This window comes from Polyodon spathula, chromosome 10, assembly GCF_017654505.1.
Source record: "Polyodon spathula isolate WHYD16114869_AA chromosome 10, ASM1765450v1, whole genome shotgun sequence".
Lineage (NCBI taxonomy): Eukaryota > Metazoa > Chordata > Actinopteri > Acipenseriformes > Polyodontidae > Polyodon > Polyodon spathula.
This window is the reverse complement of record NC_054543.1, coordinates 11,270,571-11,287,565: the sequence shown is the minus strand read 5'-3', so window position 1 is coordinate 11,287,565 and position 16,995 is coordinate 11,270,571. Positions and strand designations below refer to the sequence as shown.

The 16,995-nt window shown below is 34.4% G+C and overlaps 2 protein-coding genes across 2 annotated transcripts; both read right to left on the bottom strand.

Annotated features, from left to right (window-relative positions):
• Positions 1-1,003: 1,003 nt before the first annotated feature.
• LOC121321828 (coiled-coil domain-containing protein 82-like) lies at positions 1,004-2,281 on the bottom strand. The gene is made up of 3 exons (XM_041261070.1): positions 2,021-2,281; positions 1,563-1,742; positions 1,004-1,126 (listed from the first exon to the last, which is right to left on the bottom strand). The coding sequence occupies exons 1-3, from the start codon at positions 2,132-2,134 to the stop codon at positions 1,031-1,033; spliced, it is 390 nt and encodes a 129-aa protein (XP_041117004.1). The 5' UTR covers positions 2,135-2,281; the 3' UTR covers positions 1,004-1,030.
• Positions 2,282-2,431: 150 nt separating this feature from the next.
• Positions 2,432-5,465, bottom strand: LOC121321656 (probable ATP-dependent helicase PF08_0048). The gene is made up of 4 exons (XM_041260652.1): positions 3,986-5,465; positions 3,298-3,427; positions 3,119-3,208; positions 2,432-2,523 (listed from the first exon to the last, which is right to left on the bottom strand). Exons 1-4 carry the CDS (start codon positions 5,117-5,119, stop codon positions 2,432-2,434), a joined length of 1,446 nt encoding a protein of 481 aa, XP_041116586.1. The 5' UTR covers positions 5,120-5,465.
• Between the last annotated feature and the right edge of the window lie 11,530 nt (positions 5,466-16,995).

The following is a 16,995-nucleotide window of genomic DNA, read 5'->3' as shown; positions in this document are numbered from 1 at the left end:
TTTAAACGCCAAACAAAACAAGAACAAAACACTAGTCCCTGACTGCACTTTTCAGGAACCGAACTAACCCAGGACAGCTAAGCTGTTTACCTGTTGCAACAACACAAAACCACACAGGTTTACACATAACAAGAACAAAGAGGCTTACACAGTTTATAACACACACCATCGGGGCTCATCACACAGGAGAGACCCCGAAGATACTGTCTGCTCTCCTTAAATACTCTGCACCTGGCTCTAATTTACAGTCGTGGCCAGGTGCAGGTGATAATTAACAACAAAAAACAATTACGCTGGCAGGGGAATTTTAACCCCATCCCCACCAGTTTTACAAAACAAACATTGTAAGTTGCAGGGCCACAGCCCTGTCACATTATATATATATATATATATTACACACACAATATTGAACCCTTTTCACAATTACAAATCTTGTTAACACTTGTTTTAATGTGTCAGTCTTCTTGGAGATTCTGCAGGGAAATAAATTAGTTTTTCTTTGAAAGCCGTTGCCTTTTTGAAATTATTATACGGGTCACAAACTGTGCTATGATGTCATGTATGGAATATTTCGCTGAGCACTGTGTTTGGAAAAGGAATGCCTTGCATCACATTTTGAACAGGTGTGTACATCCTGAAGAGCTGTCGGCAAATTAATAAACTATATCATAACATGGTTTTGTTGGGCAAGGGAAAAAAGCAGTTGTCATTTTTGTTATTGCTGTAGTGTGTTCTGACTAGTTCTAAAAATTGCCAAATACTTACATTTTTAAGCCACCAAATATCTAAACATCTATCAGTTTTAATTGTAGTGTGCAGTGGACATGTTAGACAGCCCCTAATGGTTGTATAGAATTGAATGGAATTGTAAGCAGATGCTTTCCAATAAAATATCTTTATTGAATTTGTTAACATTTGGTTAGTACAGTATAGTTTTATAATGTGGGGGATAAGCATATCCTGATTTATGATAAAAACAAAGAATCAAAAGATTTTCAGCACAAGCGTGATTTTAACACGTTTTTGACCATTATCCCCAAACTGATCGCATCTCCGCAATCATTTTCTGTGCCTTTTCCCAGAAATCAACTGCATCCGTAATCAGACGTGAAAGATCGTTTCTTTGCTGGAACACAGAATAGTATCAATAATTAAACTTATTATTATTATTATTATATTATTGCACAATGGCACCTTCATAACATTTTCTCTCATTTAATCTTAATGTTGCCAGTCCTTCAGGAGCATTGACTATATTTTGGGTTTATTGCATACTGGTTATGTAAACTGCAAAGATTGTGTAAGCTTCACAAAGTGTGTTTTTTTTTTTTTGTGTGTGTGTGTGTGTTTATTTCCAGAATACAGGATATACATTTTTTCCGCCTTTTGAGCAAGTGGCCATTTTGTCCCTAGTATAAATTGCAAAGGAATTGTCTGGAAAGGAAATGCTTGTAAACTATGTCCTGGTTCAGATCATATATAATTTGAGAAGATACACCATTTTAAAAACTCTTCTCAATAGATAGCTAGAAATACTAAATGATAAAAAGAAGCACACTCACCTCTTGGATCCAGCCATTATCTAGTTGTGCAAGAATATGTTTTATTCTGTCATCTGCATCATTATTAGCAGGGTAATTCTGTACAACAGAAATGCAGTCCTGTTGTAAATTGTATTTAAAATGCCGAAGTTGGTGGTATAATCGAGTCTTTTCTGCACACAGACTTCCAACCTGCACAGTCTTTAAAAAAAAAAAAAAAAAAAAAAAAAAGAAATCAAAAGATGAATAAAATAATAATTACGAAATGATAGCAGTGTGTATAACAAGGTGCAAAAAGGATGGCACTTATTAATAGAGAAAATCTGCTTGTTAGTAGTTTCAAACAAACTAGTATTAAAAGTTAGCTTACTGGAATATAAAATAAATAATAAAATAAAAAAATAGGCCAAATGTCTCATTTTACCATAAATGTACATATGGCTAGAATATGAAATTATGTAATTAAACCAATACTTTACCCGTTTATCATCCAGAAATATATCCTTTTTTAATGTTTTCTTATCATAATCCGACCCAGATAAGGTTATTACATATTTGCACATACGCTTCTTCGAACATGCCTGGCATTTCATTTCAATGGCTCCTTGCTCATTAAAATCAAGGCAAGAATAAGCATCCAGATATTTCTAAAAAGAAAATAAGTGACAACTTAATAACTGTCAAATTTAAAAATAGCATGATAAAAGTTACAGTTTTCAAAGTTTAGAATACACTAAGGAAAAAAAAAACATTTTGTAAACATTGAGTATTTGTTATATATTATATTATATATATATATTATATATATATATATATATATATATATATATATATATATAAACAACTATATATAATGACACATATTGGGTTTGCCAACTGTATCAGAGGTCTCAATGCATTGAGCTGTGGCTCGAAATAGTTCCATTAGGTAATCCACGATCGCAAGCATCTCTTTTCAGATCTGTCTTTATTTTTCCTCTTCCTGTAAAAAAAAAAAAAAAAAAAAAAAAAAGTTTAAACATGGAAAAATATTTTGAAATAAACTTTATTTGTTAACTATATATTATAGGTTTCTTGTATATTTTTATTATTATTATTATTATTGTTGTTTATTTGGCAGGCACTTTTATCCAATTTTTTTAGTTTGTATTGTATTCCTTTTGAATAACTTTATAGCTACAATTTTTGTATATTAAATATGACTCATTTGTGATAAAGGATTAAAGTCATGAAATAATTGACTGCCACCTGCTGGCGATATATGTTAGCACTGTATTGATAAAGCTAAATGCTGCATGTATAGGTATGTTGGAGGTTTTGCTACTGTATGGTATTATACTGTGAAACAAGTCCAGGGTTTCACAGCTAGTCCTTTATCCCTGAATTATTCCTATTTATTTAGTTTCTAAATTAATTAACATCAATTATAGTAAACTATAAAAAGACAAGCCAAGTTGATGAAAAGCAAAATGCATGCTTTAGAAAATATGTAACCATATTAAAAGATAAGCCTTATTCACAAACAAAAATTGTTTTAAAAAAACTATCCAGCATATAGAATAGAGCAGTATACATACCATACAAGACGTCTGCAAGGAAATTACCCTTAACTGCGTCAGTTATTAATGCTTGAACTATTCTGTGAAAATGAGCTTCAAAGCCATAGTCTGTTTGAAAAGAAATGTAAAAATAAGTCAATTTTTTTGCTTGTTTTTTTTTTTTTTTTTTTTTTGCCATGGGTTTAATGTATACTTACACACTGGAACTCCATTCTGTGACAGTAATTCTCGGATCTCAGCACTCTGTAAGTTCTCCTGAGAGCTGTCTCCATCGGTGAAAAAGTCTTCCTCAGAAGTTGACTCTTGGCTGTTCTCTTCACTATTCTCCTGTTAGATTTTTACAAAAAGTTACAAAATTGGCGTCAAAGAGACGGTGTACACCACCATGTTGTACACAAACTGGAAGGGACTTCATTGACGTGCAACACCCCTGCTGATTTTACACCATTTACTGCATGATCTGCACATCTGGTGAGTATTCATCTTGAGGTAAAGGTTATTAGTGGTGATCTGAATAGATTTGTACGTAGTTCCTGGGAAAATATTAGCATTTTTTTTTTTTTGTATGAAAATAGTGTGACTTCAGAGTTTTTGGTCAAAATAGAATGACTGTCTAATACTGGTACTACAGTATGTACTATTAAAATTATTTAGAAGACACCAGCTGAAATGTTTGTCTACTTGACTTCATGCATAAGTTTTACCTTGTACATAATAATACACGGAAATCAGAAATATTTTTGGATAACTGTTACACCAACATGTAGAAAACATATGTCTTTACTGAAACAGCTTTGAGAATTTCAAAGTTAAAGTAAGACATAGCATTGTATCTTTGGAGTGGGTTTGTAAAAATAATTACAAATTAATTCATAAATGTTTTACCTGATTTTCATTATATTCTTCAACACCATCATCATTATTATCATCAACATTGTCATTTCCATCAAAGGCAGTAGTAATACTATCTTCTGTGTCTAAACTGCTTGATTCGCTGTCTGTTATAATTAATCTTCTACAGCATTTACGCCTCACAAACATTATTTCATCCTCCTGAGAGCTATTCATTTCTTCAGTGGTCTCCTTTGTGTTTTGCACGGTCTTCATTTTGTTGTCTGCTGCACAATCATTGTTATCTGTTGTAATTGTATTGGAAAGTTCACTTTCCAAACTAACTGTCTTCTCTCCAACATATTTCTCACCAGTGTTGTGTGTATTCATTCTCAGGCCAGTCTGCTTCATTTTGTCAAATTCTTCTTCACTGTCAGATTCGGTGTCATGCATAACATTTACACGTTTATGTTTTATTGGAATAATATCTTCTTCAGAGCTCTTCACGCTAGTGTTTTCTTTCTTACTATTGAAACTGTACTCGCTGCATGTTTCTTGTATTCTATTACAGCCATTCAATAGGTCACTATTACTTTCCTGGGCTTTGTCACACTTGGTATCAGAGCAGCTTTCCTCTGTGTCATAAATAACTTGCCTAGACTTACGTTTTGTATGAATAATATCTTCCTGGGAACTCTCTTCTGTCTCTTCATTGCATCGTTCCTTATTTAAACAAACGTCATCTTCACTTTTTTCAAACACATGTTTATCTTTCTCTTTTCCAAGAACAGTCTGATCCTTCACATCCCCCTCTGGTAAAATAACACGTGGTTTACCCTTCAATTCATAAAAAGGTGTTTCATTTCTGTTGCTGCAGTGTTTTCCTTGGTCGCTGGCATCCGTTAACGAGATGTTACAATCTTCAGAACATTCGACTTTGTTTGTTACTGACAGGTTGTCAGAAAGTTTGTCTATTGTAGTATTACACAGCCTTCTTTTCAAACCTGATAAATTTATATTTTTTTCCCCAACTTGAACATATTTGTCTTCTGCATCATATGTGCTTTTAACTGGAGTTTCAAGTCTGTTGTGATTAGATATTTGGGCCCCGTTGTTGGATCTATACCACTTTCTAGGAATCACATCTGGACTATCTTGGAATGTTCCATTTGAGCAGTTTGTGTCCATGGTACCTAATGTGAGAATAATGAGAATAATAATGAAACAATAAAGTGTGTTTTGATGTAGGTACTGCACATTACATTCCACATTAAATATGTATTCTGAATGGAAAGTGAAAACCTGTATTCACTCAAACTATTAAAAGTGAATTGATTACCATTGACAACCAATTGATGTGTGCCTATTGCAGAAATATCGGGCTCAATTCTCATTGGTTTGTACCAGCAGAGCCTCACCTTTTGTGACAAGGAGAAACATAAGTAAAACCAGTAAGACAAAACTCAAAAACGTTAATTACTGTACCTCAGCCCAAGTTCTTCCTTTTTAAAAAAAAAAAAAAAAAAACTACTCAAGCCCAAGGTTTTTTCTTACATGTTTTAAATGATTGTTTAATAACATGTTTTGGTTTTTTTTGTACTAGTGCCCATTGTATTTTTCAATTGACAGTATTTGTGAAAAACAAATAGAAAACATTTATATTAACATGAGACATTAGGTGGTGTTATGTGAATCAGTAAAAATAAAAAAGCATAATTACAGTATAATTATAATTCACTATTAGAAAATATATGACAAAGCACATCTGCAATTCCCCTTGCAACAAACTCTTAAACAAATGAGAATCTTCCTACCCTGAAGATAACAAATAGGAAGTGAGCACCAAAATGTTTAAACTTGCAAAATAATGGCGCCAAAGAGTAAAACTGTAATGCTGCCAAGTGAACAGACTGGACTTGTAGCACCCACAAGCCAGGAGAATATAAAAGTACTGTATAAACCATGTTAAATTTAAATAGACATCAAGTAAGATGACAAAAAAAGTTACTTAAAATATCCTTCATAGGTGCATTGTATTACATGTTAAACAAGTATTTTCATTTTGTGCTGTCTTTATTTATTCCTTTTTATAGCTAATAATTTTGTATATTGACTGCCACCTGCTGGCGATATATGTTAGCACTGTATAAAGCTAAATGCTGCAAGAACTGGTATGTTAGTCCAGGGTTTCACTGCTAGTCCTTTATCTCTGAATCATTCCTAGTTATTTAGTTTCTAAATGTATTATATCAATTAATAATAAACTATCAAGTCCAAGCTAGTTGATGAAAAACTAAATGTATGCTTTATAAAATATGTAAACATATTAAATGACAAGGCTATTTCACAAACAAAAATGGTTTTCAAAAAACTATACAGTATATAGAATGTTTTAATATGGAGAGCAGTATACCATACAAGGCTTGTTAAAGAAAATGACCCTAAACTGCCTCAGTTACTACTAATGCTTGAACTAATCTGAGACAATGAGCTTCAAAGCCTTCAAGGTCTGTTACAGAAGAGAAATGTAAAAATGATAAGTATTTTATTTTAATTTTAAAAAGGGTATATTATTATTATTATTATTATTATTATTATTATTATTATTATTATTATTACTTTTTTAAGGACACTTTGCTGTGGATTTGTTTTAAATAAAATGTGAAAACAAATGGAGGCAAACCTTTGCACTCAGCTTTGTTTATCCAATCAAGCAGCAAAATTAAATTTACAGTCATTGTGAAAACCAAATGTATATTCTTGTTTGATTTTGTTTTTGTATGTATCTCCCCCCAAAAAAACCTAATAAGCTAACGAGATACTTCCTGCTCTAAAGACAACAAATAGAAATTGAGCGCCAAAATGTTTAAACCACCAGGAAATTACTGGCGCCAGAGTTTAACTATAAAACTTGAGCAGACTGGAACTGTAGCCGCGCAACCATAAGCTAGCAGAATATAAAAGTACAGTATAAAGCACGTATCTATGTTAAACTGAAATAGACATCATGTAATAGCTAGGACCCTAAAATACTGTAAATAAATATATCGGTAGAAGATCTTTCTTTCATTGTTTCCAAGAATTACATCTAATGCAACTACGTGCGAACAATCTAAAAAAAACAAACACAATATTTTCTTTTTATTTACATCGGTGTAAGCAATGTACACTTATACTGTTACCATATGTTATAAAATCTTAATACAAAATACAGACTGGCAACATATTTTTAGATTCTATTTTTTAAGTTTATTTTCTAAAGCACAAGTAGCTAAACACAATATTTATATATATATAATATATATATAATATATATATATATATATATATATATATATATATATATATCTAGATTCTATTTATAAATACTTACCAAACGTGAATTGTTTGGCGTGACCACCAACGTGTTCGGACGCAGAATAGACAATTATGATAATAATAATGAAAAAAAAAAAGCTGGTGACGGGGGACACAACACTTTGAAGGCTGGGCTTCTGTGACGCTTGTTCCTGTAAATGGGTGTGGAAAAATGATTTTAATGAAAACATAAGCAGTGTTTATTAACTGTATGTATTTTTGTATGTTTTCTTTTCCCAGGCTTACATTATGCGTTCTCCATACTTTTCAAATGTTTGTCATTGAATTTATTAAAGTTTCTTTTATCGGATCTCTGTTTTGCGTTGGAAAGGTTAGGTGGAACAGTTGAAAAGAAGCTAGATAAATTTTGGGGATACCATCTACGCATATGAAAGCGAGAGGTTTGGAGTTGAAAAAAGAAAGGAGAAAGTATAAACTATTCCTGTAAAGTCTAGTTGGCAGCAGGAGATTGAGCGTTTAGAGAAAGGAGGCAATTAAGGAAGCAATGGAGGTGAGCAGTACAAAGTCAGGAGGCGGCACTCAATCTGTTACAAAGGGTCATAAAAGATAAGCTTGCAACATTGTGCAGTGCTGAGTGCCTACGGAAGCTCTGCAAAAAGTGGTCCTGTCATACACAGACCATCATACATAAAACAACATAATCAATATTTGTGTGGTCCAGCCTTAGACAATAACAACAAATAAACAAAGGCGCAGTAAAACGGGGGGGAGCACTTTTCAATGTGGACTAAAAGAAAAGCAATAACAAGGAGTTTTAAGCAAATCCCTAATACGCTCTTTATAACCAAAAAATGAGAGGTTATCAAATTCCATTTTTCAACCATGTGAAAAAGTGTTCCAGGTTTTTGGGAGTCGAGAAGGAAAAGCCAATTCTCCTAATCGTGTCTGTATCCTTGGGACTGCCAAACTACCAGAATCACGAGTCGCAAACTATAACCAGGGTTGACCTTTTTGACCAAAGTACTGAGATAATCAGGAACCATATAGCTTTAATAACTTTAAAAAAAAAAAGAAACAATACTAGTGATAAAGCCTTCGATTTGTCAATGAGAACCATTCTAGTTTTTTATACATCTGACAATGATGTGTCAAAAAAGGACACTCTAAATCAAACGGCAGCATTAATTATATATTACATCCAATTTTTGCAGACTGCTGGATGCAAACTGATAGATAGTCACCGCAGTCCAAAACAGGTTGAATAGTTACAGTCACTAACTTGAATCTGCTAGCCTGACAAAAAAGAAGAAAAAAAAACTTCTTAATCCTAAAAACGAAACCTAGGGTCGGACCAAATCAAACTCCGATCGCTCTTTATGCTATAACATCGCTAGTTTCCGTATATCGTTTTCTTTATCAGGAAACCAAAACTAGTCGCGAAATGGGTGTTGAGAAGTTTCGCAGGAGTAGGACGGACCGCCGAAAGCAATAAGAAAACAGCTGTTGACATTTGTGACATTTTGAAAGAGCGGAATCAAAGTGGTAACGTGAAAAGGCAGGCAGGCAGCCAGGGTAGAAAAGAAAAGTATGTGTTATACCACTGGAACGGTGGGCTTGTATTACATGCGAAAATTTGGGCTTCATGATGTTTCTGTGTAGGCCAACATGTTGAAGTACTTTACAACAGTAACCATTTTTTTAAAACTAAAAGTTAATATCTTTCAAGTGGTTAAAACATTCATACGTTCTTTATAGTATTCTAGTTTGTTTACATTTGTTATCCTTGAGTTTGATCGAAGTTCATTGTAACAGAGCACTGTGCCTTTAAGAAACTAATAATTTGAACAATAGTAGGTGACGTTACAGAATTAAATAATAATTAAAGAAGTAATACGTATTGCTTTATTAAACAATTAACTCGAACTGTGGCAAAAAAAAATAAAAATAAAAAAACAGTAGGCTGAGAAGTACTTTTTTATTTTAATACGCGATAGCTTTCGATAAGTTCGAAGTTGAATAAAATCCAGTCCTGCAAGTCTTGACATGTGTTTTATAGCTGGAATTGAGTAGATTTGGTCGGGCGATAGCAAACCACTCTCCCTTCTCAACCCACTTGCAGTCAACAAGCGATAGCTGCTTTTTGAAGGGCAAAAGGGACATGTTTTGGTTCCGCGAGATTTCGCTTGGAATTTTGTGTTCGATTTGTTAAGTAGTTCTTGAACCAATCCACAGACCTGTCTCTAATTCCCAGGCTACCTAATTTTCTACAGAGAACAATATGGTCAACTATGATTTTGATGAATCAAACGCCTTGGATAAATCTAGTAATAAAGCACCAGCATATTCCCTATCATCCAAACCAATTAATCTATCATTGATAACTTTAAGAACAGCAGTTTGGGTACTACTTTTTGACAGAAATCCAGATTGATGTCCTATCAAGATATTATTCTTTGTTTAAAAAAAAAAACACCTCTTTAATTGCTTAATAACTAACCTATCAAATATTTTAGCAATAACTGGTAGGACAGATATAGATCTATAATGATTAAGATCTGAGTGTTCACCTCCCTTAAAAACAGTACAACATATGTCAATTTCCACATTGATGGAATTAAATTGGTGATTAGAGAAAGATTCGATAATTCAGTTATTGGATGAGCAATAATCCTAGTTGCTATCTTTAAGAAATATGGCTCCAGCAGACTTTCTTTGATCAAGGTTCATTAGTAATTTAAGTACCTCCTTTGTTTTTATAGTTCAAAAATAAAATTTAGCGGTCATATCCTCCCTTAGTTTGTCTAAATTAGACTGAGTATTGGCACCAAGCAAATCCGTTAACAAATGTGTTACAAAGTGTGGAAGGGTGGTGGGTGATTCACTGACACAAGAGGCAGAACAGTTGTACTTGGAACACCACCCAGGTGCCCAGTTTTATTTTCAGGACTTTTTCACTTTTTACCTGCAGAGGGCACTGTTGTCCGTGGGCTGCCTATCAACGATGATAGACAGCACCACGGAAATACCAAAGCTGGTAAGAGAATTAACTGCAGGCTCAAAGAAATAATAATGAAAACAGAAAGCGAAAAGAACAAGGAAAAATAACACAGTAATAAAACTACAAATAAAAGGTGCTGCACTCGGCAGCGTTATCCCGGTCGCCGCTACCTGCACGACCCGGATTACCGACCTACTCTAGCGGCTCCCTGCCTGCTCTAAACAATACTTCAAGGGGGTCTGCCCAAGGGTTCCCCGCTGTCACTTTCTGGCTTGTTCGTTGCTGTATTTCTCCCAGCTGGTTTCTCGGTCCTCGACCAGTGCTTCTGTACACACAACGCATCTAAAAGGGCAGACCTGAGGAAACAGTAGAACATTATCTTATAGGGCAACCAATCTCCCCAAGACCCGCATCCCAGCCATTCAGAGAGAGGGAAAGTCCACACACCACCTTTCCCACCTCCCCGTGTCACTGCCATGACTCACAGGCGGTTGTTGGACGACTGCTGCCCTCCTTCTGCAGTACTGAATACGCCAGAAGAGTCAGCACAGATCTTCCCCTGCTACATAAAGTTTTCAAATGCTTGACCAGCCCTAATAAAATGCTTATTAAAACAATCAATAATATCTTTACTCCCGGTATAACTACAGTCATTAAATGTAACCTGATCAACACCCATTCAAATTTGCAAAGAAGTTATTCACCAGGGAGATAAATGGCACATTAAAAGCAACTAAGCCAGAGCTGGAGAGATATCTCAAGGAAATACACACACATTAAAAAAGGCAGGAGCCTATGTCGATTCCTTCAGACATCCCACCTATCAATCCAGCAGAATACCAAATTGAGGACTCACATCTAAGTGGAAAGAGGTAGAGCAGGTTGTGAAAAAGGCAAGGGCATCATCATCTCCTGGGCCTAGTGGAGTTCCGTACAGAGTGTACAAGAGTGCCCCTGATGTTCTATGAATCTTGTGGAAATTGATGAAAGTAGCATGGGAAACAGGCTGTACCAAGAGCATGGCGTCGAGCAGTTGGGGTCTTTATACCCAAAGAAAAAGATTCTATGAGTATCTGTCAATTTCTTCCTATTTTCCTATTAAATGTCGAAAGCAAGATTTTCTTCAGCATTGTTGCTCAGAGATTGTCGGCTTACCTATTGAAGAACTTCATTGACATTACAGTACAGAAAGCGGTATTCAAGGTTTCCTAGGATGTGTAGAGCACATCAGTGTGCTCTGGCTGCAAATTCAAACAGCAAAAAAGGAAAGAAAGGAGCTCCATGTGACATTCCTGGATTTAGTGAATGCGTACAGTTCAATACCACATGAGCTTCTTTAGGCAGCATTTGTTTTTTCAGTGTTGATGTAAAGGAAGGTAAGTAAGCTGGGTTTAGTTGAATGGGGGACAGAGGGGGGTGATGATGGGATGCCATGATGTCATGGGCTAGTCGACGAAACATCAAGGATGGAAGGTGCCCACTTGAAGACCCCAGAGAAGTACCCTACTCAGCTCAGTCCAGATGGCTGTCATGCTGATGCACTAGGGAGGCTGCACTGTGGTTCCCTAGAGCCAGCATTGCAGCCATTGTGTGTGCTGATGCGCCAGGGAGGCAAAATAGGCTGATCCCTGGAGCCAGCATTGTACTTCACCAGGCAGAAGGATATTTACATAGTCAGATGGAAGGAAACGCAGAGGGATCACATTAGTTTACAGTAAAATAAGATATATCTTAATTATGGCTTACTTGGTGAGAGCTGAGTCCAATATCAGCATGAAGTTTTAACACCTACTCTCATGTAGTGGAAATCATTATTTCTAAATTCAGCACTGTAGAGTGTTTAGTAGTTTCGCATTATTTTTCAAGAACAAAGGCTTTTGTTTAGTATTTCCACAACCCCACTCACAAACTTAAACAAATGAGATATACTGTATTTCTATATTTCTGCCATTAGAGGGCAGCATGTCTTACAACAAACTACAATTGCCTTATGAAACAATCATCATACGGCAATTATCGCAGTGTACCTATGCAGTTAATGATTATCCTTTTTTTTTAATTTTTTTTTTTAACTGTAACAGCTCACAATAAACAGCTTTTAAGTTCTTTCAGTTATATGAAAGATCCCAATACATGCATACATACATACATACTATTTGTTACATGGCAGTATGGTACCTAAGGAATCTGAAATTCATACTGCAGTTCACTAGTTGTTTTGATCTATGTCTGCAACCAATAAGAAGAAAAACAAAATCTGAACATAGATTACAGTTGACTATTACCAAGGCAGTTGTTATTTAACAACCTGACACAATTCTCTTCTTAGCTGAAGTAGAAGCAATATAAATCCATTAGTTTGCACTGATGCTTTAGGATTTAGAATGCTTTACAGAATAAGCAGATTACTGTATAAACTGGATGGTTGTACCCATGGAACTAAATCGTTATGGGGCACTTGCATCTGTCCCATAATGATTTTCTGCCAGAGTTGTTTTAATTGACAAAATACCTTTTGGTTTTAATGTTTGATTAGTATTAAAAATGTAGCCAGGGGAAGAGTTTTTTTTTTTTTTTTTTAAGCTGTCAAGCAGATTTCATAAATCCTACGTTATCAGGCAAAGGAAAATAGATTCCAGTTTAGCGAGCTGGGTCAGTTGAGTTTAATCAGCCAGATGGTCCTGTAATTATTGCAAATTGTTGTGTCTCCTTTTCCTTTGAAATGAGGGCAGGGTGTTATTTAGTTATTAGAAATATAGAGTTCTGCAATTTCATGAATAGATAGAACTGCATTTAAATTAGGGGGTTGTTAGAAAGTACAGTGTTTGTATGAGGGTTGGTTTTCTTTTTAAAAGCTGATTGCAGGCAGACCTGTTTGCTGTTAATTGTTACTGTTTCTGAAGTTAAAAGCCTTGCTTATATTTCATTCAGAATTATGCAGTCAGTTATGATAGTAAATATGTGTTAAGAAAAACAATGTGTCTATATTAGAAGCAGCACTGACAAGGCCACTATGTTTTCTTTAGCACCAATGCTCCAATGAGTTTGTTCACCTCTGCTTACCTTTGTGGTTTCATATCAACTGGCTGCTGGATGAACCATGGTGTGAAGGATCCATCAATTGAACCTGAGCAATAAGATACTTCATTAAATGTTTACTGAATAGGACGACAAGTAGAGAATCTGTCTTTATTGGATTTAATGAAAGTCAGAAAAATAGCTAGTTCTAGAACATTTATTATAAGAAGGAAGGAATGATGTGGCTGTCAAAGTGCAAAAATCTCATGTAATCTTCCTTACAGATAAATTTAAATGACTTTTTTTTTTTTTTTTTAGAAATGAGTGAAAATAAATTGGAACCATTCCAATGCCTGAGCCCATAATACATATCAAAATAATTCTGCTTTATACTGCATGAGAGAGATGTCTGGATGATATCCTTGAAAAATGCTGCTTCTATGAAATTAAGGAAATACATTGCCCCTGCAATACTCTTTGGGCACTGTTGAGGTCCTTATTCATACTGCAGTGTGTCCACTAGGAGGCACAGTAGAGCAGGTGTGTTATTATAAAAATGCAATGATGAAAGTGTCAGGTGTATTACTTTCATGTAGAGCACATGCAAATCTCAACCTGTTTGACCCTGTAGTGATAAATACACAGCAAACAGCAGTATAAGTAGTGTCAATCACTTTCATGAATCGCTGCATTAATTCATAACTTGGAAAGGCTCAACAGTTCTGGGAGTTAAAAAGACATGTCTTTTGAAACTTCTTCTGGGCTAATATCATCACCAACTGTAAAGCAACTAGTTAGAAATAACCCGGGGAAGACGGACAACACTAAGAGCCCTTGTCTGAGAGTTTACATTTTACACATTAATGATTCATTGCAATTACTTATCTATTAGTATTTAATGTGCATTCAGTGCCCTCCAACAAGCATTGGCAAAATTTACATTTGCATTGAAATGTAGCCATCTGCAGGTTTAAAGCATATGCAGTGTATCCCAGTAATCATGGGCTGGAATACCAATCTACCATATTCTACTTTTAGTGAAACTGAGAGGTTGGAGTGCATTCTGTCCTAGTGGAGCTCAGTAAAAGGTCTCTTTACCAGTCCCCGACTGACACTGTACTTATCAACTCAACATTCTGTTAGCGTGTATGTGCTTCAGGGAGAGAATGTCTTATAAATAAATATCTTTATAATAATGTTACCTCTATAAATGATTGTATTACTGTAAAGTACTGTATTGAAATCTTGGATACTGTTGCACCATTCAGTCCCTTAGTAGATATTTGCACCATTGTAAAATGTTAATGTCTGTTGTTATAATTATTGTTATGTAAAGTAAGGAATAATGCAGAAGTAGGTACACAAGTTTTGTATTTATTTAATTTTGTTTGACTTTTTTTTATTCCTCCACTGTCTGCTTAATTTTTAACTGTATTATGAAACGACTGTATTCTTATTATATAAAATTAAAATTCATTCAAACGTGGCCCTTAGGTGCAGAAGATACATATGTATGACATTTACATAATTCTTCTGCAATCTAATTAGTTTCTGTCTGGGGGAAAAGAAAAAAAAAAGTTCAAATGTATCTTTTACATTTTAATAACATGATAGACTACAGCAGAGGTGAATAACTGAATACTAAAGTCAAAATCCAACTGGCATATGAGAAGTAAATGTGGAAAACTGCATAAAAATATGAGTTTTGAAACGGTTGCAGTACACACTAACAGTAGTGATTGAAAACATGCTCTTCTGTTATGGGGTATAACATCAGAAAACAAAAGTTTTATTGACATGTTTTAAACTGTCATTTGTATCCATAGTCTTCACACCACCCTACTTGTTAAAACTGTACTGTTAGAAATTCCTGCACTAAATTTAAAATGCTTTTACTGTTCAATTCTGAAGTCAACTGGTAGTTGTCTATAAATGGATCCCATTGCTGTAAACCTGTTATTTTTAAACATTAGGAAACAATAAATGCAATCAAATTGCCAAATCTTGTTGGTCCCCAGCTGATAAGCAGTTGCTGAAAATTTCAGAAGGAATGTCGTAAGAAAACGTATATTTAAAGATTCATTATACTTTTTTTTAAATGTCTGTGTTTATTATTTTGTATTGTAAAATATTAAATGTGGGCAATTAAATAATACCAACTGATGTAAAATGCTTGACTTTTATAATTTACTATTTCATTTATGAAATCCATATGTACAATAAAAAGTATTCTCCACAATTGAGGCACCAAAGGAGCTTAGACAGTCATGGTTTATTTAACAATGTTGATGCTAAAATTATACACAATTGTACTGCAAAAGCCAAATATAATGTTTCTGTTTTGTAATAGAAAATGGTTTAGCTACTGACATAAAATAAAAATGAATATGTTTGCAGTATGATGGTATTGTTGGCTCATAAAGATAAATGCTCCATGTTTTCTTAATTTACAAATAATTAATTTTCTTCACAAAGGGTGGTCTTGAGAGATGTTGCCTCAAGCCACTTCTGAAATAATCTTATGTGTTTTGAAGCATGGATTATATAGAGCAGAGCAAAGCTTATTGTGTAAAATATTTGCCAAAGGGGTAGTCTAGCTTTCTTGAAACAGACTCATAGGTTTTCGTTTAAAGATTGAAAATGAGGGGGAAAAAAACATGTATTTCCTTGATTGGTACATTAGTGTGTGTTAATGAACAGTGTATTTGACAGTTAAAAACACTATGTTTACCTAATTAGTAACTCTGATATCTGTATTTTTAATAAATTAAACAATATGCAGTAAGCAAGTGTTTAACAATTAACTGTAAATCTTATGCAACACATTCTTAACACGTTTTATCATTTATAATCGTTATACATTAATCTATGTGTATTAGTGCATTAGTTTCATGAAATAAAAACCACAAACCAAATAAATGGATAAAAATAGGACTTTAAAAAACCACTTATTTTTTCAGGCTTTCAATTCACGTGTGTGATGTCCTGGAACAAGTATTACAATATTAAGGTTGATCAAGTTTTAAAAAAAGGTCTTTTCAAAAAATGTATGCACTCTTCTGTTTTAACATCTAGCATTATCTTTTAATCACCCCCTTTGGAAAGTTGCTTGGCAGAGTTTTATGCAGTAGGCGTTACATTTTGAAGGCTGTGTTGGTTCTTGGTTCTTGCTACTACAGTGGTTAAAGTCCAGTGTTTGTAACTAGAAGGTCACTGGTTCAAATCCCACCTCTGCCATTGACTGACTCATTGTGTAACCCTGAGCATGTCACTTAACCTCCTTGTGCTTCATCCTGCTGATGAGATGTTAAATCAGTGTCCTATTGTAAGTGACTCTGCATATAATGCACAGTTCACAGCCTACCACTGTAAAGCGCTTTGTGATGGTGGTCCGCTATGAAAGGTGCTGTACAGTGCCTATAGAAAGTCTACCACCTCTTTCAAAATTTTCACCTTTTGTTACCTTATAGCCTGGAATTAAAATGCATTAATTTTTTTTTTTTTTTTTCATTTATCTACACATCCTACCCCACAATTTTCCAAGTGAAAAAAATATTCTAGAAATAGTTAGAAAATTAATTAAAAATAAAAACTGAAATAGCTTGTATGGACAAGTGTCCACCCCCTTTGTAATAGTAATCCTAAATTAGCTCAGGTGTAATCACCTTCAAAATCATACACCAAGTTAAGTGGCCTCCACCTGTGTTAAATTGTAGTGATTGACATGATT